Here is a 27444-nt window from a genome sequence, read left to right as displayed (position 1 = left end):
GATACACTGGTGTATCCTCGCTCATGGCTCCTCCAGCAAGCCTCCTCGCTCCTCGATGCGCATTTTATGAATTGGGACGTCCTTCAAAATGGAGGACTGAGATCGATTTTCGGGCCACAGCCGGAGGATCGAGGAGACGAGGAGACGAGGAGGCGAAAAATTATGAAATGAGAAGCACCTTCTGAGTGATCTGTGCTCCCAGTGACGCACTGGTGACCCCTAATGAACTACAATGTGGCCCTGCCCTCCTCTGTTTAGTTTATATTGCGATTAAACACAGATAATCTCTGTGTGTTTATTACCAGGGAGTGTTTGTAATTAATCCTCCATGAACCCACTGCGCCAGCATAGAGAAGATAATGATGAAGAGGGTTGTAACAGTTGATGACCGTACCTTTATAAACTATTGTATAAATCCACACCCTATGAAATAATACAAGGTAAATATAGAATATAGAATAAATCATGAAATTTAAAGTCTGTTTTAAAGCTTCTATAATCAATATTTATCACATGACTTGTATGTGAAAGGGTCATTTGTAGTCAGGAACAGGCAGAGAACGACTGATTTATCCCTTAGCTGTAGCTCTATAGCATCCTTTTTAGTCTTCTTTCGGTCATATGGCCCGCACCTCAACTGTTTTGATTCACTGTCCTCACTCTCGTAGCGTAGTTTTTGTTGTTGTTTACAACTAAAAATATCCAATAAACCCACTGTACACTGTCCAGGTTCAAATGTGCAAACCAATTTAGCGATTAGATAGCGAAGTGGTTCCCATTGTATCTGCCACGGCCCCCCAGAGGCCAAATTTGTCGTGCCCTGATATCTATATCTTTTCATAACATACAAACCTACATCTGTGCCAAATGTGTCGCTTTTATCGCAAATTGTTATGCTTAACTGCCCCCTACTATAAGGCTTCTTAATTTCCCTTTAAAATAACAACTGCCTGCTGTTATCATGAGACGCCATAACTCTGGTTTCTTGACGTCATTGAAATATTAAATCAAAGATCAGGCCGAGTTGAGACAGGAAGTTAATCTTATAAAACAGTCATTTATTAAGAACAGTTTACCATCTCCACATTTAGTCACTACAAGCAGCGCTGAAGTGACTCACATTTAAGAACAGTAGCACGGGCAAATTGCAGTGATGAAGTGTTTTATCTCCTTATCAGAGCTGAACACTTTGGCGCCAGCGAATAACCCGCAGCGATTCCCGTCTCAGCTCAAGCGTGCTGTTTTTGACTTTAAACCCACGCTTCCTTATGACTGTAACTCTATTGTAGCGCAGATAACTCACATTTACGTATTTAGAGGGAGGTTTCCCCTTTAGGTTTGAAGTCCAACTTCTAACCTGACCACACAGATAATGAACCTAAAGCTGATCCTCCTTCAAATCGAAAGATAGTTCCTTTAATCTCACATTTACATCTTTACTGCAGTGACAGTCCGTGAGATGCCTCCTATGATTTACACAGCCAGGGTCCAAAGGCTGCGCATAAATTCATTACAACACAGTCTACGTCAAGGCCATTTATACAAGGAGTTGTTTAATATCAATATATGAATGTGCTCTTGTTGCTTCGCTTGTTATTTTTACATGACTGCTGTTGATTGTTCAGATCAGACTGTGTTGCAGATTTCCCCCACACACAAAAAACTAAAATGGAATCAACGTGATCGTGACCAAGAGATGACAAGGCAGTTATGCATAAGTTCAGTTTCTCTTCCTTCTCTTCCTTTCCATAACAAGCCGGTTCAAAGTCAAAGTGCCATAAAATCAATGTGTCAGTCGAAGGAGAGCTGCTGCTTCTACTCCTCCTTCTTCATATTGAAACGGATTCAAGAGACAAACAGCAGCTCCACGGCAGCCTGGAAGAGTGGCAATTCATGAAGATCAGGACTGTTGGGTAGACCTCTGAATTGTTTTGTGTATGTTACATTACATGCTTTGTTATTCTGTTATCTGTTTTAGTAATGAATACTGTTTAGTTCAAATTGTCTTTAATGCTGATGAGCTAAAAGTGAAGCTGAACGTGATTTGATGGAATTACTTTTGCCTTTTTCTGTGAAACTCATCACATTGATTTCTTTGTGTAGGGAGTAGGAACGTCTTAAAGTGGTGATGCTGAGAAAGGTAAGGCTGAAACATTTCGTTATGGACTTTATTGATAAGAACGGTGCTTCCCAGAAAGCACTATATGACTTGTTCCTGGACCTGCAATCATTCATTCAAGGAAATAAACTGATAAAGGAAGCCCCATCATAAATTCTGTGTTCTGAAGGACATTAAAACACAAAAAGTGGATTTATTAACATTTATTGTGCTCTGTATTTTCAAAGGGGGAGTGGGTCTGGGTGGACTCGGCCATCGGAGTACCCATCGGAGCGAAGGTCAAAGTCACACCTTCTGGTCAGCGGCTGCTGGTGGACGATGACGGAAAGGTAAACAACACCCTAGCTAAATTAATATGTTGGAAGTGTCACATCAAGCTGTCATTAAAGAAAACAAAAAAACGTTTTCAGCCTGGGATCCGCCTTTTTATGTCTTTCTTCCTTACAGGAGCAGAGTCTGTCCCAGGAGCAGGAAGCCTCTCTCAGGATCATGCACCCCACATCGGTGGAGGGTGTGGCCGACATGATCAAACTGGGGGACATGACCGAGGCCGGCCTCCTCAGGAACCTGCTGCTCCGACACAAACAAGGCCTCATCTACGTAAGGCACAAACTGTGGTGTACTTTTGAAAGTGAACAAGCTGCCACCGGGGGGGCGGGGATGAATTTGACTTTTGCAAAGTGCAGATTCACCTAAAAATGTTTCTTGACTTAAGCTTGATTACTGAGAAGTGTAGAAATACACACTAGATTGAAGTACATTTTCTAAATTAGGTGATTTTTCGCGTTGAAAACGAGCTCATGCTATTTGTTACATTTATTTTGAAAGGGCTGGTTCACTCAAATGTTTTCCCAACTTGCCCTTGGTGGTAGGTTATTATTTAGCCATGCAGATATGTTGTTTTTTTCATGAGGATTTGAGTTATTGGTCCTCATAGATTTCTGCAGCTGTACAATAAGTGAATGGAATATTATTTGTAGGGCTGTCAGTTGATTAAAATATTTAATCACATTTTTTTATTTATTCAAAATGTACCTTAAAGGAGATTTGTCAAGTATTTAACACTCTTATCAACATGGGAGTGGGCAAATATGCTTGCTTTATGCAAATATATGTATATATTTATTATTGAAAATTAATTACACACAAAACAATAGTAAATATTTTTTTTAAAATATGCTCAAATCATAACAAACTGCAGCCCAACAGGCAACAACAGCTGTCAGTGTGTCAGTGTGCTGACTTGACTATGACTTGCCCCAAACTGCATGTGATTATGATAAAGTGGGCATGTCTGTAAAGGGGAGACTCGTGGGTACCCATAGAACCCATTTTCATTCACATATCTTGAGGTCAGAGGTCAAGGGACCCTTTTGAAAACGGCCATGACAGATTTTCCTCGCTAAAATTTAGCGTAAGTCTGGAGCGTTATTGAAACTCCTTCCCAACAAGCTAGTTGGTACCAATGGATTCAGGTTTTCTAGCTTCATATGACGCCAGTATCCTCACTCTAGCTTTAAAGCAGGTCTGTGGATCATCCTGAGCACCTGGGACATTTTCTGGGAAGACAGAAAAATTATTTTTCAATGCTTTGAGCATCTCAAACAAACATTCATCTCCTTTGTATTGTGGTGGCAACGAAAATCTGGTGTCTCATAACCTGTGTAAATAAAAACCGAATGAACTGTCCTATATATTTTCTGATTGCAGACCTACACAGGCTCTGTGCTGGTGGCAGTGAACCCGTACCAGGATTACCCTCTATACTCAGGTGACCAGGTGAGACTGGCATTAATGTTCATACTACAGCTGCAGATCTATTTAATCATTGAACGTTGAATCCCTTTATCTTAAATTACGGTGATGTGTTTCATGCTGTGTGTATCCTGTTGTCCTTCAGGTGAAGTTGTACCACGGTCGTAAGCTGGGGGAACTCCCTCCGCACATCTTCGCCATCGCTGAAGCCTGCTACTGTAACATGATGCGCCATCTCAGGAACCAGTGCTGCATCATCAGGTCAGAGCGAATAACTCGCCTGGTTAGCTGTTGCCGATTGAATAGAAGAAGTGTTGTCAGGTTTTGATCACTATTTATTTTTCCTCAGTGGGGAATCAGGAGCGGGGAAGACAGAGAGCACTAAGCTGATCCTGCAGTACTTGGCAGCAGTCAGCGGGGAGCTCTCTGAACAGCAGATCGAACAGCAGATCCTGGAGTCGAACCCGATACTAGAAGGTACTACGTCAGCACAACTGTATTTCACAAACACGGAGACATGTAGTCAAACTCAGTAGACAAGCAACGAGGGATGCACCGATCCGACTTCTTCAGTCCCGATAGCAATACCTGGGCTTCGGGTATCGGTCGATACCGAGTACCGATCCGATACCAGTGTTTAGTTAATAAGCTGTATGCCTCACTGTGTGGAAGTGACTGGGATTATACTTTTATGTGTAAGGCAACATCAGCCTTGATTTAAACATTACTTTCCCACCAGATAAATACATAGATATACATTTACTGAATTGTTATTACCTCTGCCAAGGCCGAAGGCCTAGGAAGGAGGTTATGTTTTCACCGGCGTTGGTTTATTGGTTGGTTTGTTTGTTGGTTTGTCCGTTTGGAGGATTATTCCAAAAGTCCACGATGGATTTGAATTAAATTTTTTGGAGGGGTGGGGTGTGGCACAATGAACAATCCATTCGATTTTGGTGGCGATCTGGATCAAGATCCGGCTTCGGGAATTGGTTGTTGATTCCATATACAGTAGGTGAGGTCACATCCCGCTTTCTCTGTTTGTTTTAAGCCCTGACGAAGACCTACAGTGATCGAAACATGTTGGCTTTTTTAATGATTTAGCCGCTACAATAAAGGCTTTTTAATATATTCTCTTACTTCTCAAACTTAAACAGGAATTAAAATTCCAGTATATAATGTATATAGTATTGAATTGAATAGATCGGCCCAATTTTCACCGATACCCGATCCAGCTATTTCAGTCAGTATCAGCCAGATATCCGATCCGGTATCGGTGCATCACTACAAGCAACGACTGTCTGTTGAAGCATACAGAAAGAGTGAAAAACTATAATTGCTCTCCAATGTTTCTGTTTTGTCCAACACAGCATTTGGAAATGCAAAAACAATCCGCAACGACAACTCCAGTCGCTTTGGGAAATATTTGGAGATCTTCTTCAGTAAGGAGGGAGTGATCAAAGGTGCTCGCGTGGAGCAGTATCTTCTGGAGAAGTCTCGTGTCTGCCATCAGGTGAGTTAGCTCTGGCAAAAACACCTACTCGCTCTTCTAATCTCTTTAAAGGGCAGTTTTAAGCTGTAGACCTATAAAAGCAGGGCTGGTTAGATAAACATGCTGTTATCACGGGGCAACAAGCTCTCAGTGACCTCTGGAGAAAGTAGATTATTCCATGTTGCCCGTTATCTCTCTCTCTCTCACTGTACTGAGGAGTAAAAAACACACAAAGCCATGTGAAACGTCACTAGCTCATTTGACTGTGTTCATTCACACCCATTTGACAGAAAAGTGACACCTTTAGTTCATCTTTATGTAGCAATAATAGTTTTTTTCCTCCACAACCTCAGGCCCTGGAGGAGAGAAACTACCACGTGTTTTACTGCATGCTGGCAGGAGTCACGGCCGAGCAGAAGAAAACTTTGAGCCTCGGAGATGCTAAGGAGTACAAATTCCTTTCTAAGGTATTACAACAGCTACCTGTAGCTCATTTTGCCACCTCAACCAAAACATATGACACGCTGTCTGCCTACATACATAATCCAAACTCTTCCCTCTCGTGTGCTGCAGGGCGGCAGTATCGTGTGTGAAGGCAGGGACGACGCTAAAGACTACAAGCGTATTCTCTCTGCGATGAAGATCCTGACCTTTTCGGAGAGCCAGTGTCACGAAATCCTCAAGCTGCTGGCGGCCATATTACACCTAGGGAACGTCTGCTTCAAGGGTGAGTGTACGCCTTTTTGATTATTGTAGTTTTTTCTTTTAAAATACACATTATATTTGATGTCAGGAATTTAAAAAACAATGATAAAACAGAGGGAGCATGCATTCAAGATGATAACACAACTCTAATCCTAACTTTAATCAGTGCTGCCAGATTGAGCTGGTTTCTATGGAGGACCACAAGAGCCACGTAAATAGTAATAGAGCATTTAATTGATTAATGACTAATTTTACAATAAAAATAGGCATTAATAAATGTGTTTAATTTATTAATCTATGAATAAATGGACAAAATTACAAAGTATTTAATTATTTGATATTTTAATGGGCAATAAAAAGGAAAATTATAAAAATAATTTAAAAACGAAATATTAATCCATCAATAAATAGTTCAAATTTAAAAAGGGATTTTACAAAAACACCATAAAACAGTCAATAAGTACATCATTTAAAAATACAATTCATTAATAAATAATGGAATTTAAAGTCTATTTAAAAAATGCATTTTAAAGAGAGAAATAAATAACTGGATTCACAAATTGAATTGAAGAATACTGGGTTTAATCAGGCATTTAAAAGGGCAACTTCTTTTCCCATTTGCAGCAGTTTATTGCATTACTTCACCTTTTAAATAAATGTAGCAGAGTAAAAGTACGATACTTCCTCTGATATGTGATGGAGTAGAAGTATAAAGTAGCATAAAATAGAAGTACTCGAGTAGAGTACATCAGAGTTGCTCTTCAGTGGAGCACCTTGGTAGTCCCGCAACGTCCCGGGTTAAATTTCATGTCATACCCGTCTCTCTCTCCCCATTTCCAGTCTGCCTCTACACTGTCATCTGTCAAATAAAGGCAAAAAATGTAAAAGTTAGAGTTACATTCCACCATTAGATGTGACCTCGCCTTCCTTATGAGCTGCTATTGTTGGTGTTGTTGTTGTTGTTACATTCGATCTTGTGTTCCCACCAGCCAACACACAAAATAACTTGGAAACCAGTGATGTCAGCAAGTCGGAGCACTTCAGCATCGCAGCATCAATACTGGAGGTGAGCACTTTCAAGTCTAGTGACACTAACTTGATTCTGTACGTTTCACACCGTGTTGCGAACAGGAGATTGAGTGAACCTGTCGCACCCTTAACGGATCATCATCCTCCTTCAGCATTAAATGATGAAGTCCTCGTCTGTTTTTCTTCAGGTCCACAAGTCTTCCCTGGCGGAGAGTTTGACCAATCGCTCCTTTATGACCAACAGAGAGCGGGTGACCAAACCCCTCAGCTGCGAACAGGCCTCTGACTGTAGAGATGCCTTCGTCAAGGTAATGAAGCTGACCCGGTGACGGTAAAGCAGAATGTCGTGTACTTCCTTATTGGATCCTGACGCTGGATAAAAAAGAAAGGAACACACCCTATAAATGTTGCACACTACATTTTATAAGGAAGTGTCTTCATTAAACAGCATGAGGTCATTGTAACCTTTGATTGCAGAGAGAATAATTGCAATTTCTTTTAGCAACATTCATACAGTTTAAAAGAGGAGGATGCAAGCAGAGCTTACAGCAGTTGAATGTAGAGGGGGGATACAGGGATTTGAACAGACAACCATCCAGTCACAAGTACACTTCAGTGCTTAATATTCCTCAGTTTAGTTGGACTGATCACTCATGCTCAGAAGATCTGATTTAACTGTAATTTGTGGCCGATCTCTCAGGCGATCTACAATAAGCTGTTCATATGGATCGTTGGGAAAATCAACAGTGTCATCTATAAGATGTTGACCAAAAGCCCCAAATCCTCCTTCCTGTCCATCGGCCTGCTCGACATCTTCGGCTTTGAGAACTTCACCGCAAACAGGTCAGGACATTTCTACACAGGCTGGGCGTAGCACGACTCTACGGTTACTTAAAACTTGAAGCTGAAGAATGAAAAGTTATTTTTATAAAACGATTATTATATCCTGAGAGTATTTGCTCAAAGTTACCGACTGCAGCTTTAATGTCACCCTGTCCCTTCGCAGCTTCGAGCAGCTGTGCATTAATTTTGCCAACGAGAAGCTGCAGCAGTTCTTCGTGGGCCACATCTTCAAACTGGAGCAGAAGGAGTACACGAAAGAGGACATTGTGTGGAATAACATCAAATTCAGTGACAATCAGAAGATCCTGGACGTCCTGGCTGTGAAACCCTGCAACCTGCTGGCTCTGATCGATGAAGAAAGCCATTTTCCAAAGGTGGTGGTGGTGCTAGACTGCGTTGCTTTTTAATCGATCCACACAACAAACATTATTTAAAGAGGACCTATTATGCTTTTGTGCTTTTTCCCTTTCCTTTGGTGTGTTATGTAGTTTTGTGCATGTAAAAGGTCTGCAAAGTTACAAAGTCCAGGCCAAAGGGAGTTACCTTACCCTGCAGAAACACTGCTCCTGAAGTCCCGCCTTTTCTTACGTAACGTGGTGATGTCACCAAGTAACACATTTACCTGCCTATCTGCTAGTTTGGCACGCCCTCAAACAAAGCTAGTTAGAATGGAGCTGGAGCGAAGTCCGAAGAGTTTGGTTCGTTTGACCAATCACGACCGAGTGGGCCAGCTGACCAATCAGAGCAGACTGGGCTTTATGGCAGGGCGGGGCAGGAGGTCAAACAGAGCGTTTCAGACAGAGGGTGAAAAGAGGTGCTGCAGCACAGCCGGTATGAGAAAAGTAAATCGTTTTTCGAACATTAAAGCACGTTAACATGTTCTAGTAGAAACCCAAAATACAAGTATGCACCTAAAATTAAGCATAATAGGTCCTCTTTAAACTTTTACTGTAAAATCTGCCAGTTCAGTAAAATATTTCTGCTTGTTTTTAATTCAAAGTTCTGCTCGGTGTGTCATAGGGCTCAGACTTCACTATGCTGAACAAGATGAACCAGCAACACAAAGGGAACAAGCGCTACATCGGCTCCAGAAGTGAGCGCGACACAGACTTTGGGATTCGCCACTTTGCAGGCGTGGTTCACTACGACTCCACAGGTACAAAAGCAAAAAGAAAAGTCCAACTAAAGACTAAATGCCTGCTCTGAGGTGCTCAGTAATGTTTTTTTTTTCTTTGTCAAGGTTTCTTGGAAAAGAACAGAGATGCCGTCAGTCATGACATAATCAAGATGGTTGAAACGACCACCAATAAGCTGCTCCGTCAGATATTTGAGAATGAGCTTTCAACCAACGGTGTGAAGATTGGTAACAACAAGAAGGTCATCATGACACCTAAGAACTCCATACGGGTATGAAAGTATAACCTCATCATATTGCTACATATATAATGTAATTCACTTGTTTTGATGGACATGTATTTGAGATGTACAGTGGGATGCAGTGGACATGATGTCGCTGTGACAGTTGCCACTGCTGACTTGGCATCATGATTTTAGTCTCCTCTCTATCATCCGTGCAGGCCCAGACTGACACCCGTAAACAAGTGGCGACGCTGAGCGCTCAGTTCCGTCAGTCTCTGGACTCCCTCATGAAGGCCCTGTCCGCCTGCCAGCCTTTCTTCATCCGCTGCTTCAAACCCAACAATGAAAAGCAGTCTAAGGTGACTGACACAAGAGCAACTACAGCCACAGTTACACTCAATGGTTGATCAACATAACCGTATCATCATATTTGCTCAAAAGTTACCGACTGCAGCTTTAACTGAAGAGGATAAAATTAATTTCCCTTTCATCCCAGCTACCATCTGCTCTTGCACTGGATAAACAACGTCCTCTTCCTGTTTTGTGCTATAAAGCAACTGAGCAAATTTCTTGGATAATACAACCTGATAATAAGCAATGTTTTAGTAGGAACTGGAAAGCTTTCCTCGCCTTTTTAAATTAGTACAATTTATCTTCCTTCATTATTTTTTTCAACCAAAGCAGTGCCGGTCTGTCGGTCCACCACTTTGGTCCAGTCTCGAAACAACTACTGGATGGATTGCCATGCATTTTTATACGGATTCATGGTGCCTGGAGGATGAATCCTCCTCCTACGACTACTGCGATGGCAATCCTCTGAGTTTTCTTATTGTGCCACTAGTTTTCACTTATCCTGTGAAATATCTCAACATCTACTTGATGGATTGGCACACAATTCTGTTCATGGTTCCAAGACGAGTAAATCCTAAAGAATTTAGTGGTCCCCTGACCTTTCCTCTAGTGCCAATATGAAGTTAACATTTGTAATTTTGTGTGAAATGTCACAACAACTGTTGGATGGATTGCCATGACATTTTTGTACACACATTAATGTCCCTCTCAGGATGAATTATAACAGCTTTGGTGACATATCTTTTCGTCTCCATCTGGTCAACATTTCTCTTTGTGCATTTGTTTGACATATTACCAAATACCTGCAAAACTAATGACATTTCCAGTCGCCGTTGTACTATTCATTTAGTGCTAATTACCAAATATGAGCATGCTAACACGCTAAACTAAGATGGTGAACATGGTAAACATTATACCTGTCATATTGTCATTGTGTGAGGAGCCTATGCACGTTACTTTTTCTTGCCTGAAAATAATATAACAATAATAATAATAATGCCAACAAAACAGTGGAAGAAGTAATATATCTGTTGCTGTGAAGAAAGAAGACAAAGATGCAACTCGGGCCCAGAATATTCACAACCACTTTAATGTGCTCTCCTCCAGGTGTTTGACAGAGAGCTGTGCATGCGTCAGCTGAGATACTCTGGCATGATGGACACCATCCGCATCCGGAGGCTGGGATACCCAATTCGCCACACGTTCGTGGAATTCCTGAAGCGCTACAGGGTGCTCCTGAAGACGACCGTCTGTGACCCCAAAACTGTTAGTCGAGATATAATCCTGTTCGATGATTTCATAAAATCGGTGTCATATTTTGTGTGAAATCTAAAATGTTATTGCTTTACATGTCATTATGATGGCCACAAAGATGGTTTACTTTCTTTATCGTCTTTCCCCCCCGGAGGAATTGGGGCCGTCATTAGTGTCTCTTCAGCATCTTTATTGTCTCTCCAGGAAACAGCTGCTGCCTGTTGTGAAGCCATCTGCAAGACAGTGATTGAAGGAGAGGACGAGTGGAAAATAGGCAGGACCAAGATCTTCCTGAGGGTGAGGATTATCATTCAAACCATGTTGTACCAATGCTTTTCTCAATTGTTTCGACACAGTAGAACATCACTGCAGATTAACAGTAACCGTATTAACTGGTAAAGTGTTGAGAGTTGACATTACTTCCTCTTTTATGTGATTTGTACACTGTTCACTCATTACTGTGTGCTGCAGTTGACTTGATGTTGTTGCTTTTTTTTGTAAGCTTTAGATGACTTAATCTTTGAACATTATTGCATCTGATTTCAAGGATTTTCTGGACAAATCAGAAAAAAGAAATGTGTCTTTTTTTCTCACTTTACTTCAGGATGCCCATGATGCCGTCCTGGAACGACGGAGGGAACAACAACTCAGCAGCGTAGCTGTGGTGATCCAGAGGGTCATGCTGGGACACAAAGACAGGTGCAGCTTCTAAGAAGTGTAAAAGGGGAATTCACATAGAGGTTGAATTAGGTCGTGGGTACATTATCTTTGTTTATCTCAACAGGTCACTGTATAACTATACTGTAGCTAGGGATAGTGTTATTTTATTAATATACGTGATCAAATCAAATAGGGTGTGGTAAAAAAAGACATTGGGTAATGATTTAATTTACTTTTCCTCATTTTGCAGAAAGTGTTTCCTGAAGAAGCGGAGGGCAGCTGTGGTGTTGCAGAAGAACTGGAGAGCTTATAGACGGGAGCTAATACGAAGAAAGGTCTGATGCTTAATAACCATTAATAGAACTTTATAGAGCTCGTACAGTAGCTGACATCATGATCTCTCCTTGACGTTCGCTGTAACTTATCTCAAGTCCACTGACCTTGTCCTTTTTTTCCATTCACTCCTCCTGCTCCAACCAGCTCCAGCAAGGCTTTGAGCGACTGGTATCAAAGATCCGCAGTCGAAAGCTGCGGTCACAGTACAAAAGACAGCAGGTTGCAGCACTCACCATTCAGAGACAGGCACGTACTGTAGATACTGTAGATTAGCTTTATTCAGTTTTCATTGTAAATATTTAAATAATTAAAATTAATTAATTAATTAATTAGATATCTAAAATGCATTCCCAATACACTATAATATATTTAAAATATAGTGAAATTATACACTTTAAAATAAACAAAATTAGACTGATTAAATATGTATATATAACAATTTTGTCCTTTATATATTTTGATATATTTTTTGTTTATTTTAAAATGTATAATTTCAATATATTTTAAATATATTACAGTGCATTGGGAATGCATTTTAGATATCTAATTTATGTAATTATTCTGTTTAGTTATTTAAGTAATATTGTGGAATTTATTAAAATACATTTTACCATTTTATTTTGAGGAATGGAAATCTATTTTACAATTTTTATATGTTAAACGTATTTTGATTGCATTCCTATTATTATTATTATTATTATTATTATTATTATTATTATTATTATTATTATTATTATTATTATTATTATTACAGAGAAGCAAAAAATACTTCTCATGAGGTCCATTTGCAACACAAAGACATTAATGAACTTACTAGTACTTGTAAGTATTAATAAGTATATTAATTCATTATTTAATAAGATAATTAATGATTTCTGGTAAACTGTAGGTTCGAGGCTACCGGGCGAGGAAAGACTGTAAGCAGAAGAGAGAGGCAGTCATACTGCTGCAGGCTTACAGAAGAGGAGTCCTGGCCAGAAGAAAAGCTCAAAAGATGAAGGATGAGGTAAACTAGAAATAACATCATGAATGTAAAGAAATAGGTGTGTTGTATTCAAACACCTTTTCACCGCCTCTTTCTCCAACCTCTCCCCACCCAACCCCCCTCACAGGCCGCACTTTTACGCCTGGAGAGAGAGAAGGACGCGCAGATTGCTTCGGAGTTAAAGCGGCGACTGCAAGCTATCGCCATATCACGGCGAGCTGACGAGGAGCCTGAGCCAATCGTTGAAAAGGATTCAAAGGACGACTCGTATGACCCCCAGCCCACGCCTCCTGAGGACCACTCGTATGACCCCCAGCCCACGCCTCCTGAGGACCACTCGTATGACCTCCAGCCCACGCCTCCTGAGGACCACTCGTATGACCTCCAGCCCACACCTCCTGTGGAAGTGGTAGAACGGAAAGCACCACAATCAGATAAATTTGAGGTCAGCTGATATTTCAGTTGTGTAATCTGTTTATGTGACATTAATAAATGTTTTACCTTTTTATCATATATAATGAATTTACTGCCTGAACCTTTGATATTAATTCTATTTTCACTGTTAAGAAGAGGAGGAACATGCCAGAGCCGGTGGAGGAAACCTCAGTTGAGACCTCAAAGCCGGAAATCATCGCCCCAGCCTCAATCTCTGCAACCCCCACCCCATCGCTGGAGGAGGAAGAGGAGGAGGACGACGACGAGTTTGAAGACGGAAGCGATGAGTTTTCATTCTTCAAGTTCAGCATCCTTCACTTCCAGAGCAACCACGGCCACACGCACATCAACCAGAGACTCAAGCAGCCTCTCCTGCCCCACGATGACGAGGGCGATGTACTGGTGAGTGGACAGAGAGGCTTACTGTCAACTTCAAAGATTTCCACCTTTTGCCAAAAGCTCACTCCCAGTTTGTCTTCTCATTCTCCCTCCAGGCATGTCTGACTATATGGTGGATTATACTGCGTTACATGGAGGACATGCCAGAGCCAAAATCTGTGGACGCCATGTCTCTAGCGTCCAGCACCATCTCGCGTCATCTGCCTCGTAGGCAGGGCAGGAGGCTGAGCAGCCTGGTGGGATGGGACCAGGTAACATATTACAAACAAATGATCACATAGAGGATCAGCTTGAATGTCAAACATCAGTCATCAGTCTTCCCTCTTATTATCTTTTCTGAATAGAAAATAATGAGGAAGAACAAGAAAAAGCTCGGAGGTGGAATGAGAAAAGCTTCTGTCATTCTTGAGGAGGTCAGCACTAATGTTGCTACGATATTCATCACTCACTTATTATTTCTGTGTTGATTCATTAAGTGCGTTGTACGCTAATTTGTTCTTTTTCATATCATCTTTACCAGCCAGAAGACATGACAGAGGACGAGGACATCCTGGTTGGAGAGGGTCCGACGATGGATCGGCCACTTACATCTGTGGAAAAACTACACATCATCATCGGATACGCTCTATGGAGACGAGACATAAGGTAAAAAAATGGGATCATTGTTGACATGATAACGTCCAGATGGAGAGACATTGTGCAGCCTCATAACATCAGAATCATATTATTCCAATCTGTTTCTTTTCCTTCCATCGTTAACATTTTATAACCATCTCCTGGAGGTTCTCGTAAATCCTGTTGCACTCATTATTCAGTTCTTCTTAAACTGTATCTGTCTTGTTTATCGTTCACGTTTCTCTGCCTGTGCAGGGATGAGATTTACTGCCAGATCTGTAAGCAGCTGGTGAACAATAAGAACAGGAGGAGCCGTATGCAAGGCTGGAGCCTTCTCTCCATCTGTCTTGGGATCTTCCCCCCCACAGACCTCTTCATGGAGGTCAGTCTGCAGCAAGTCATTCAGTGATGCAGCAGCTTGTTATTAAAGTACTTGTTTTCTTGTTTATTGCATGGTGTCATTTTAAGGCAAAAACATAGTTTTTAATGCACCGGTCGGCTATTTTGTGTCCATAACATGTCTTCTTTCAGACTAGTGGAAAGAAAACAAAATACACATTTATGTGTTTATTTTACTATGCGTAGATTTCTCCTAAATTCATCATAAGTTAGCATTAGATAATGCCTCATTTGCATATTTAAACATAACATTTCAGAAAACTTGTAATACAAAAAATAATTGTCTTAATGTAAGTAATCAACTGGGGAAGTTTCATTGATATTTATTTATTTGACCCTGTTCCCCTGTAGTGTTTTCAAAATGTATGGAATTTTACAATACATATCTTGAGAGGCCGTTTTCTCAAATGAGGTTTTTCTCATATTCTGAGCCAGAAATCTCCACTTCAGCAGCTCTTACATCCCCCAAACTTTCCAGTTTCATTCCTATCTATATTCTAAATGTTGTTACAGAGAGGTTTGTTCATACATCCTTCATAGCCTGATTTATAGAACATTTTATTCCTAAAAACATGGCGAAAATTAATAAATTAATATATATATACAGTATATATATGAAGAACCATAAAAAACTGATTACGCCCGCCGGCTGTGTTGATATGAACAAAGCAGTAAAATAAGATAAGATCAAAAACACTGGATAAACATCGTAAAATGTAGATAAAGAGTTACAACCAGATTACTGGGGAAAAACTGAAAAAAAAAAAGCTTAAGTAGAATATGGCGATAATGGACACCTTTACTCTATATTCTCATCATCTGCTGCAACCTGAACTTTATGTATTTTTAATGCAACAGTCAAACATTTGGCAGTATATTTTATTTACCCTGTTCTTATTCTACTCTGTCCCACAGTATCTGGAGAGTTTTGTCCGCAAAGGGCCAAGCGGTTACGGAGAATACTGCACTGAGCGCCTGCGTCGTATAGTACTCAACAGAGAAAGAAAAGAGTTGCCCTGTTGGATTGAGCTCCAGGTAGAAACACTGAATCACATTTTTCTCTTGTAGTTATGGTGACTTTTTTTTTTTGTCTGCATCTTCTTTTGACATCTTGACCAGGTTTATTGTTGGAAACAAAAGATTTTCTTGATCAATCAGCTATGAAATCCTAATTATTGGATCCAGTTTCATCTTCCTTCTCCCTACTGACAGGCCGCAAAATCCAAGGAGCCCATAGATGTGACTGTGTCTCTACTGGACGGCCGCACTGTCAGTTTACAGCTGGACTCGGTCTCCACCTCTGCTGAAGTCTGTCAAGCTGTGGCTGACAAGATCGATCTTACTGACACATATGGATTCTCCCTGTATATCAGTTTCTATGACAAGGTGGGCTTTACTTCCTTTCTTGTCTCGTCATATCCATTCAGACCTTCCCCACCTCTATATGCATAAATATACTGTGAATACTTCATATTGTTTAATCAATAGTGATTGTAGAGAACCACACTCGCTCTAACCTTGCTGGTGTTTGGTCTCCAGATGTGGTCTCTGGGCAGCTGTGGGAAGCATGTGTTGGACTCAGTGTCTCAGTGCGAGCAGGAGACGAGGAGGCAGGGCCGGCAGGAGAAGGACGCCCCCTGGAAGCTCTCCATCCGCAAGGAGGTGTTCACCCCCTGGCACGACTGCTCAGTAGACCCGATCAGCACGGATCTAATCTACAGACAGGTCATCAAGGGAATCAAGATGGGAGAGTACACCACTGACAAGGTGAGGCTCGGGAGTGAGACGACTTTGTTTACTTATACATACTTATTATAACTTTATTCCTGATGTGAAGATAAAAGACAGAAGCCAATATTTGTCTGGTCACGGGCTGGATTTTTGTCTGTCATAGGTGTTAATTTAATATTGAAAAAGCATAAAACTTTTTATATGGTGAAGTAGCAGTGATTTACCAGACTAAATATATCTGCCCCGTGGTGTGATGTCACACTAGGAACAAATAACGATATTGAGGTTAGCATCCCACCAGATATGGTCTCTGGTTGACCAGGTTGGTTAAAGGTAGGGTTGGCAGTGCTGTTCAATCACATTTTAGTTTTATTGGTTTAAATTCTCATTACATCCTGACAAATAAATCTGGTATCTGTGGCTGTCACAGGATTGTAATTGAGTGCTCCAGGGATGATGTATTTTTGTAGGCCAATCAGGAAGTTAGCATCGCCCTGGTTCCCTTTGCAAAAACCCAATGGGATTGTTCCATTGGGTTTTGGACTATTGCAGAAAATAATCTCTGTGACAAACACACGTTTATGATGCTTACACGTTTTGTTCGGCAAGATAATCTCCACAAATGAACACCACTTTAATGATTTTTGAAGCGTGAATGTTATCATCAGAAGTAAAAACTTAACGTTTGGATATAAACGAACTACACCACGATCGCATGAGCGCGAGTATACACAACGAGGCTGTAGAGGAGGACGAGTCGGTGTGATGACGTTTAGTAGTCTCATTTAGCCACTTGTTAGCATCGCCTTTTTTAAGACACATAAAGGCTTCAAAAAGCACAAGTCGGGGTATTTATTGATGCATTTTATGTCGTAGAACAAAACGTTAAAATCTCTTAAACTTGTGTTAACCAAATTATTTCAGGCATCTAACTAAAAAAACATTGACTTTCAGACGAGGGAACCGGAAGAGCTAAAACGTAAACTGATTTCCGGGTTTTAGGACTCTTTCCTGTAGTACTCTATAAGCCCATTTAATAATTTCTCTCACCGGAGTCTTCCACTAGCTGCTGGCTTGACAGCTGTCAGTGCTAACAATAGCCATGTTTGTTGTTTACATTCATAATGCTAATTTTGGGGGAGTGGCTTTTGAGGGAAGACTTGGCAACTTTCTCTCTAGATTTAGGGACTTTTGGAGCCAGTGCTGCTGGGATCATTTTTAAAAATCTAGTGTACTCTTGCTAGTTTCTCAGCATTACCGATCCGACCTTTAAGGCCGGCAAAACTGTCTGCAAATAGCGGCCCATGTGTAATGAGTTTTGCTAATACTTTGAAACTTAAAGCTGCTATAATCAACATTTTTTACATCCACAACGGGTCAAATGGCTATGTGCAATGTGAAAGGAGTCGCTTGTCGTGACAAACCCACGGAGAACTCTGCGGTTCCCCTCAGCTCTACGGAGCGTTTTAGCGTCTTTCAGTTCATTGTTTTGGTTTTGCATCACACAACTGTACTGTTTTGGTTCACTCTCACTGACTGCGCTAATCGGCGTAGTTTCCAGCACTAACAGGCAGCACACTGTACACTACCTTCCCAGCACCAAACAGCAGACAGAGTTAACAGCTAGCATGAACATAGCGGAGCATTTAGCAGCTAATGAGCCAGATTTTTCCCTCAGGAGTTGGTGGAGACCAAAACAGAGTGAATATTAGACTTACAGTTGTCAGGTGGCCTGAAACACGACTCTAAATGAATGCTAATGTTGCTCCTACCTGCTAGATATGTACATAAGCGACTGTTTGCTAACACGGTGATGATATGTGAGTGGGTTTACGGCATTTTAATGCAGGTCTAAAGAAAAGAGCAAAAGATAGAAAATGTTACATTTTTATATTTTTTTACATTCACCCTGTTAACATATAGCTCATTAGACAGCAACAATAGTATGGGATCCACTATGACGATATCCTATCTTATGCAATTTCCTGTTGCAGCCTGATAAATCATATCAATGTCCAGTCCAAAATACGCCACAAAAAACAATAAACCGACATGTGTAAACTGTATCCAATAAAAATGTGTTGCATCTCTCAGGAGGATGAATACGTCCAGATGGCAGCAAAGCACTATTACATCAAGTTTGGTTCTGCATACAACAAAGACGACGTTCGTACGGTGGTTGACGAGTGCATCGCCACGCCACTTATTGAGAACAAATCTATGACAAAGTGGATTCAACTCATCAGCGCAGCACTCTTACAGGTACAGTGTGTTCTAGATGATTCACCCTCCAGTTTCATTTCTTTATCACACAATAAAGGTGAGTCACCTCAGGATAATTCTCACATCCTGATCCTACAGGGTCCTTATGTCAACGGGAAGCAGAAAACAGACAGCGTAAAAGGCGAACTGGTCAGCAACGCCCAACACGCATGGCCCCTGCACTTCTCCAAGTTTTATGAAGCGACTTGGATTTCAGGTCAGTCAACCTAAGCCCCGTTTCCATCACAGGAACTTTCCCCCAGAACTAAGAACCTTTGGAGGAACTCATTGCGTTTCGACCACAGGGATTAGGATCTAAATTAAGTTACGGGAACATTTGACCCCTCAAAAGGCCCTGGTTGTGAGGTAGTACTTTCTGAAAGTACAAGAACTTTCAGAGTGGAGTTTGACTGTCACTGATTGGTAAAATCAGTTAGAGTAAAACACACACACACAGCGCCGCTGCTTCATCGGCTTAAACTTGTGTACCGCTTCATTCATAAACAAGAAAGTACTCTAATATCGATTTAGGACCATTTTAGGACGAAGGGAGAACATGTCTCTTTGTTTGATAACATTCAACGGATGATTTACTGTAGAGACAGACGCTCTTAGTTTCATTTTCCTCCTCTGCGTTTCAACGTGCATCAGTAAATATATGCAGCGGTAAATATCGTCGCAATGAGACAAATACGTTTCTGTATCGCAACTGTAGATTCTGCGTTTTTTCACATTGAACTCGGTGAAATTACAGTTAAGTTCTACCAAAGCACACTTGGTGATTGTTGGAAAGAGTAATGACGACGGTTTAGGTGAGTTTTATTTTGTTTCTGTCCAGTTTGAATGAAGTGTTTTATGATGCTCCGCTACGTACAGCTGAACTCAACATAAACAAAAATACACGTGGATGATGGCGCAAGCTGAACGGAGATGGGGGGCAATCGTACTCGGGCACTTTGGTGGAGGTCTGCGCTCTCCAAGTGCCATTCTAGTTCCACATGTCTTTGTACCTGTATGACCTAAAATGCTTTGGATTGATTGTTTATTTTAAAAAGAATTAAACATTGTAAAAGGGTAAAGAACGTATTCCTACTGCAGCTGGGCTTACTGCAGATGAAAGTCACCATTTAATGTAATTAACATGTGAAATATGTACCACACACTCTGCTATATTCCTCTAAATTACTCATTTAGTGTGTATCCCCACTGAACTTTGATTACCAGCTGCACTTTGAGAAATGGCAGACCACTTTACAACCCTGCTTCTGAAACGTTTTTATTCCCACATCTGTCCACAGGACCTCCTTTGCCCAAATGCTGGTTTGTTTTGGCTGTAAACTGGAACGGCATCTTCTTCATGGATGGAAGAGACAAGATGCTCCTTGAGATTCCTTACCTTGAAGTAAAGGAAATACGTATGATCAGGTATGGACAACTTTCATTTTGTTCTACTAATATAATATTTTTTTGTTTTTAATTTACTCCCTTGCAAAACATTTTAATTGAGTTTGTATCCTATGTTTATGACCCGTTTAGTGAAGGTATTTTGAGTGGTCAGTCAGTGAGTTTGACCACAGTCAGAGGAGAGTATGTCCTGAAGTGTGGGGAAGCTGCGGACATGGCGGCACTTACAGAGAAAAACCTGGAAGGGCTGAGACAGCGCTCAGTGTATGCACTGGCTCAGCATGATGCCAGTAAAATAGGTGAGAGTCTACAGCGTGTACAGTATCATAGTAGGCTCAAACACACTTGCACATATGAAGTCTGTTTTATCCGTCTCGGCCACTCTTTACAGACGACCCCACGTTCCTGGTTTGTAAGCGAGGGGACCTGCTGCAGCTAGAGGAAGATGAAGGAAGTTCTCCTGATAAGAACTGGATCAACGCAACCAACCAGCGGAGCGGTGCCAGCGGTGCCGTCTACAAAGATACGATGCAGTTCCTGCCGACTCTAGAGAGGCCCAATGACGATATGCTGGTAGAGTTACCGTTACATGTTATACTTCTCTGGAAGAATGGATCTGACTGTTTGTGTGTTGTATGTTAACAGCTGCAGAATGTATATATTTCAGCAGAATGAAACATCATAAACACTATGCATATAGGACATTACTGTGAATCAGTGTAGACAGTATATGTAGATTTTAGATATCGGTTAGGTCAGGGGTGGATTTTTTTTTTTTAATTATTGGGAACAGTTTTTTTGTTTATATTTTCATTTTTATTTATCATTGTTGTAGGTCTATGGTACGACAGTACGACAAAGTATTAGGGCCACATTGAGGAAAAAAAAAAAAATCGGAGATTTCGAGAATAAGGTCATAATATTATAAAGTAGTCATTTTATGTGTTATTTTCTTTTTTTCTCGTAAAGTTATGACTTTATTCTGGAAATCTCAGGGTTTTTTTCCCTCAATGTGGCCCTAATACTCCGTCGTACATTTGCACTTTGGCCCTCACTGCATTAGACTTATATACTATATACTTAGATTATAAACTGTTACCTTCATCACAATAATCAAATATTTTGCAGCTCCAGACAGATTTCTTTTGTTTGTTTTTGCCTAAAATGGCTCTATTGATAGTAAAGGTCACTGACCCCTGGGTTAGGTCGTTTACATAATGTAATAATGTGTCAAAAACTAAAGAGGCAAATATGCTAATTTACAACAATAGACACCAACAGTAATTGACTTTCTTCAAGTCTACAGAGGGCTGCACATGTACAGACAGTTTCAGGTCTACATGAATGGATGTAGCAGTGGATCCATGAGTATGATGGTTCCTACGAGCCCCCCCATGTGGTGTAACTAATGAACTGCTTCTGACCCATCAGGAACTGCTCAGTCCAGGCCAGCGGAAACCTTCAACAACACAAAACACCACACAGAGAGAGGACACAGTGGCTCCTGTCTCTTTAAAAGAGTTTGCACTTGACAACTTCAGGTATTGATATCATATTAGTCACAGTTATTTTTCAAATATTTAATGTATTCATCTAACACTAATTCAGACATCATCAACTTTTTAAAACTTTTATATGAATGCCAGGTTGTTTTAAATATTGCAAAGAGCAAAAAAAAAAACACTTAAGAAGCAAGCATGTGCTCACAGTGTTTCCTCGCTGTCGCAGGCCTGCAGGTAAAGATGTCGGTCGACATGGTGCGTCCAAAGGGGTCAGCAGGGAGAAGCTGTGGGCGAGTTCCAGAGAACCTCTCAAACAGCCGCTGATGAGGAGCCTGGCCCGCAACACTGACCTCAGCAACATGGCCTGCAACGCCTTCACTGATATCCTTTAAACTAATGGACTGTCTGTTATCGGTACTTTTCTTAGAAGAGAAAGCCTCAGCCTGTGTGTCATGAAGCAGCGAGAAAATCTATACATCTATAGACACATTTTATATTAAAGATCAGTAATATCACAATCTAGTTTAAGCTGCAGGCTTGTTACTGTAGCAGGCCTGCTAGATCTAGCACTAGTGTGGCGGTGGTGGTGAAGACAACAACTCCCATGATCCCATGCTACTTAACAGTAGGGCTGGGCAATATATCGATATATCAATATCGTGATATGAGACTAGATATCATCTTAGATTTAGGATATCGTAATATAATATCGCTTAAGTGTTGTCGTTTCCTGGTTTTAAAGGCTGCAGTAAAGTAAAGTGATGTAATTCTGAACTTACCAGACTAGCTGTTCTAGTATTTGCCACTATTATAACCAAATTACTGATGATAAGATATCAAAAATCTTATTTTCTAAATACTTTGTGAATGCACCAATTTTCTCCGTCGCCCAGCCTTCCTTCACAGAGAGATATCTGTAAAATATTCAAATACTTTCCGCAAAATATTTTTAATTGTCTTTCTACAGTAATTTTCAGTCAATTACTTTGAATCTGTACAAATACTATTAATACCCTTAAAAAAAACAATTACTTTATAAACGCATGCTTAAATACTGCAATTTTAAGGGGAAAAAAACACTTTGAATGACTTACTGAATTCTGTCATTTTACATGCATTTCTTCATTATCATGAATGGGAAAAATCTGTAAAATATTACCTCATATTTAATGTAAATTTACATTTAAAATCTATGCAAATACAATAAATTGCCACTAAAATATAATATAATAGTAATAATAATATATATTAATACATATAATATCTGTAAACAGACATTTATGGAAACAAGGGGGGGAAATCTGTGAAGAAATACAGAACATTTCCTGTAAAATAACTTTTTTTTTTACAGTGTGTCTAGAACACATAAAGAGACTATATGTGTTACAGATCCTAGTCTAGTTTCATGACTGTCCGTGTGAATCCTTAACCTTGGCTGCTACCTATCCTGAAGTACATGGGCGATTACCCCATCAAACATGCTCGCAGTCCTATAGAGCTGACCGACCAGATCTTTGGTCCAGCCACCCTGCATGACGCTCTGCAGGATGAGATCTACTGCCAGATTATGAGACAGATGACCAGCAACAACAGCAGGTGCTCCCTCCGTGTGTCACTCTGTATGTTAATGCATTCACACGTAATCGAGAGCCAACATATCTAATCCTCTGTGATTTTTCTTGTTCTCCCTCTCTCTCTCTCTCTCCAGGTTGAGTATGGAGCGTGGGTGGCAGCTCATGTGGCTGTGTTCGGGCTTGTTCCCGCCCAGTCCGAGTTTGATGCAACACACTGTGCGCTTCCTGGAGTCGCGGCCCAGAGACCTGCTGGCTGCCGGCTGCCTGCAGAGGCTGCGCGAGATGCGCAGGTCAGGCTGGAGATAAAGAGATTATTGCATGCTTCATTCCAAATATACTGTGCATATTGTGTATATTTGTGAGCGTGTACAATACATTTATCTGAGTGCTTTGTCCCCTCAGTAAGGAGCCCAGGAAGCTTCCTCCCCATCCAGTAGAAGTGGACGCCATCCAACAGAACAGCACCCAGATCTTCCATAAAGTCCACTTCCCAAATGACACAAGTGATGTAAGACACAGCAGCCCTCCTCTAAACTCTTATATGAGGTGTCATTTAGTGGTAAACTTTGATCATGACATTGATATTAACTGGCATTACATTTTTCTGTTTACTAATGGAAGGAAGTCGGGACTAACCTCTAATTTTCCCCTGCATGTATTTTTAACATGAGGTTCTAAAATGACTTCCAAATGAATTGAGATATTATTACACAGTCCATTTGGATATCAGCGAAAGTTTCTAGACTTACTGTTCTTACCTTTGTGCAGATAATTGAGGTGAAATCGACGACGACAATCGAAGGCCTGTGCAGCAGCATCGCCTCTCAGCTCAGACTGAGCTCAGCTGACGGATATGGCCTGTACCTGAAAACCCTGAGCAAGGTTCAGTATTTTTTTTAGCCATTAATTACATCGTATGTTTTCTTTAGTGTATAATCACCTGAAAATAAGAATCGTTGTTGTTTCGTTAGCTTAGAATGAGCTGTTTATAGCCCCGTTTCCACCGCAGAAACTTTACCCCGGAACTAAGAACCTTTTGAAGGAACTCATTGCGTTTCGACTGCAGGGACCAGGGTCTAAATTAGGTTCTGGGGACATTTTATGGGGCCTTTTTACACCCCAAAAACACCCTGGTCACGGGGTAGTACTTTCTGAAAGTACCAAAACTTTCAGGATGATCGTTGTTGAATGGTAAAAAACACATACACAGCGCCGCTGCTTCAACGGCTTCAACTTGTGTGCCGCTTCATTCATAATTCATTCATATTCGAGAAAGTACTCTAGTATTGATTTAGGACCATTTTAGGACGAGGGGAGAACATGTCTCTTTGTTTGATAACATTGAAGGTAAGGTTAGTCTCTGCTGTCTTCCCGACTCATTAAAAAAAAGACAGAGAGTAAAAAGAGAGAGTGAGATCGTGAGGGCGAGCGGTAATGTTAGAAGAGGGAGACATCACGATGGTGCTGTGAATGAGAAAAAGAAAAGTTATTTTCTGATGGTTTCATGGCGGTTACGTTCTAAAGCACAAATAAATAACCATCAATCACTCAACAGATGATTTACTGTGGAGACAGACGCTCTCGGTTTCATTTTCCTCCACTGCATTTTATTCATTACATCCAAAGTGCATCAATAAACATACCTAATGTTTATTTTTTTCTAACATGGTTTATTTAGATGAAACAGGCGAACACACTGCAGGCTGCAGAGTGTGTTTACCGCTGTGACCACCAGCAGCCCTCGTCCCATGTCACGTTGCTTTTTCACACATCAGTGGATTAATTTGCCTAATCTTCGCAGGTCTTTAGACCACGGTGGAAACGTAGTTCCAGGGACTAAAAGTCCCGGGAACTTTTTGATGGAAACCCGGCCTATATCTACATACGGACCGGGGCTTCACGGAGTCAGCCGCCATGTTCTACAGTAGCCCAGAACGGACAAACCAAACACTGGCTCTAGATATGGCCATTCACGTTTTCACGTCGGCCACCGTAGTTCTCTTACGCGCTTGGCACATGTTGGTCACAATCTGCAACCTCACCACTAGATGTCGCCTACACACTGCACCTTTAAGGGGACATTTAGTGGTTTGGTTTGCATTGATAATATGACTCATTTTGATGTAAAAAAAATAAACATTGCAAAAATGATCTCTTCTAGACCGGTGAATTTAAAATCTGCACAAATACTGACTGGAATAACCAAGGCCCTGCTTCTCCCCTGTTTAACATACTGATGTTATTCTGTTTTGTATTCTCAGGTGATAAGCTTGGAGGAGCAGAAATATTTTTTTGACAGTTTAAGGCAGACTTCAGAGGCTCCTAAGAAAGGAAAAAAAGTGAAAGATGGTAATGCTTCATACTCACACCTTCAGGTTTTTATAGTCAGTGACTCTCCATATTTATAATTGGGGGTTTTGTTTCCAAGGCAACCAGGCCAACGTGGCCTACCTGGTGATCTTTAAGAGGAAGCTCTGGTTCAACGTGAGCCCGGGGAAAGACCTGGTTGCAGACCTCACGTTCCATTTCCCACAGGTATTCAACAGAAACACGCCTGGCTTTTTACTCTTTTTGTCACGACAGAATTGTCACGACACGTCACCTCTTTTTTGCCTCCATATAGGAAGTGCCTAGGTACCTGCGTGGATACCACAATTGCACCAAGGAGGACATGACCAACCTGGGTGGGCTGCTCTTCAGAACAGAAGTGGATTCAGACAGGTCGCAGTTTGTCATGATCCCCAGAATGCTGAGGGAGCTGGTTCCTGCTGACCAGTTAAAGATCATGTCCCCTGAAGACTGGAAGAAGGTAAAAAGGAAGGAATGTACCGAGGCAGGGCAGAAAATATATGACATGTTAATTCCTAAATCTTTGGGAAAGATACCAGGAGAGAACTAGCTTTCACTAAGCCTGTGTCGGGGGGTAAGGGATGTCCACCTGATTTTTGTTCTACTTGCAGCACATCATCTCCGCCTACAACAAGCAGAGCGGCCTCACGGTGCAGGAGGCCAAAGTCGCCTTCCTGAGAGGCATTTCAAGTTGGCCAACCTTCGGCTGTGCCTTCTTTGAAGCTAAAGTGAGTCACCGGGACGAAGTGACGGCAACGTTTGCACACAACAATTTTGAGGAAACTTGTTTTGTCACATTATGATTTCATTTGACTTTTGCAGCAAACGTGTGAATCTAGCTACCCAAATGCAATTTTGATCGTCGTCAGCAAGCAAGGTGTCAGCTTCATAGACCCAAGTACAAAGGTAGGTCTTCAATCATGCATATTAATATGCATCCTCTTCCTTATTAGTGTGGATATGTTTATCTTGTTGTGTGGTAGTATTTGATCACATTTAATCTCCGGGTGCGTTCCATATCGCATACTTTTTCTTCTTACTTTTAGTACACACTGCAGCTTTCCTTACAAAGTACATACTGTTGCATGCAGTATGCATACTATTGGGACATACTACTTCGTCATAACATTGTGCCTCGAACTTTTTTTGACCCTCTTGCTCATATCCGCTGCACAGAGGACTGTGGGTCAGAATAGTGAGAAAAGCATGCTGGCTTGCATACTGCAAAATGTGACCGGATGCAGTAGGACATCCTGGTATTTTTGGAATACTGTGTTTGACATATTATGTATTGGGACATACTAAATCTTTTTCTGGCATACTAAGTAGTATGGTAGTCTGGATATTGGAACGCACAGTCAGTTTATATTGGTAACAAACCATCCCATCTTAATGTATCTTATAATCATACCGTGAACTTTTTAGGAGCTGCTGGTCATGCACCCGTTCAGCCGCATCACAGAGTACCAGAGCGAAGGCGGCTACTTCGAGATGACCATCGGCACCCTGGTGAGGGGCATCGCCTTCGTCTGTGAAACCCCACAGGTCAGCGGCTGCGTTTTTTAATTTAATTTCCTAATGTCCAAATATTTCTTGCAGAACACATGATTCTGTAAATCTGACTTCCATTTCCTCCTTTTTCAGGCCGACACGATTGTGGACCTTCTTAGGTCGTACATCACCATGTACGAGAAGCAGCATCAGCATCCGGCCTTTGCACCAAGGAAAAACATGTTTTCCTGAACAGACTGAGCTGCTGGGATTGATATGCACCCTTGATCAATCTCTTTAAATTAATTTATTTGTGTACTTTAAATGGCTAAATTGTCCCCAATACAGATTGCCTCTACTAAATAAGATAGTGATATTAAAATTTTATGTCAGATTTA

The 27444-nt window shown here is 41.1% G+C and overlaps 1 protein-coding gene across 4 annotated transcripts; it reads left to right on the top strand.

Annotated features, from left to right (window-relative positions):
* The first annotated feature begins 1793 nt into the window (after window positions 1-1793).
* On the top strand, window positions 1794-27444 carry LOC141776710 (unconventional myosin-VIIb-like). 4 transcript variants are annotated; one of them, XM_074650468.1, is made up of 50 exons: window positions 1794-1935; window positions 2104-2140; window positions 2347-2448; window positions 2567-2719; window positions 3830-3898; window positions 4020-4135; window positions 4224-4351; window positions 5242-5384; window positions 5717-5830; window positions 5937-6090; window positions 7058-7134; window positions 7286-7405; window positions 7798-7940; window positions 8104-8314; window positions 8961-9096; window positions 9181-9347; window positions 9518-9658; window positions 10758-10916; window positions 11109-11201; window positions 11509-11603; window positions 11815-11899; window positions 12045-12146; window positions 12790-12906; window positions 13013-13330; window positions 13456-13722; window positions 13815-13970; window positions 14064-14132; window positions 14240-14364; window positions 14590-14716; window positions 15649-15768; window positions 15946-16119; window positions 16273-16500; window positions 18559-18726; window positions 18826-18943; window positions 20025-20151; window positions 20263-20429; window positions 20522-20703; window positions 21562-21671; window positions 21859-22013; window positions 23075-23228; window positions 23341-23496; window positions 23609-23714; window positions 23975-24088; window positions 25468-25555; window positions 25635-25741; window positions 25830-26015; window positions 26167-26283; window positions 26378-26461; window positions 26981-27100; window positions 27200-27444. In XM_074650468.1, exons 2-50 carry the CDS (start codon window positions 2129-2131, stop codon window positions 27296-27298), a joined length of 6579 nt encoding a protein of 2192 aa, XP_074506569.1. In that variant the 5' UTR covers window positions 1794-1935; window positions 2104-2128; the 3' UTR covers window positions 27299-27444. The 4 variants fall into 4 exon arrangements, with proteins under 4 accessions (XP_074506569.1, XP_074506568.1, XP_074506571.1 ...); XM_074650467.1 differs by having other exon boundaries at window positions 13453-13722; XM_074650470.1 differs by lacking the exon at window positions 2104-2140 and having other exon boundaries at window positions 2308-2448.

The sequence above is a fragment of the Sebastes fasciatus genome, chromosome 11 (genome assembly GCF_043250625.1).
Source record: "Sebastes fasciatus isolate fSebFas1 chromosome 11, fSebFas1.pri, whole genome shotgun sequence".
Classification (NCBI taxonomy): domain Eukaryota; kingdom Metazoa; phylum Chordata; class Actinopteri; order Perciformes; family Sebastidae; genus Sebastes; species Sebastes fasciatus.
The sequence above is the reverse complement of the archived record's forward strand: the minus strand, read 5'-3'. Positions and strand labels throughout refer to the sequence as shown.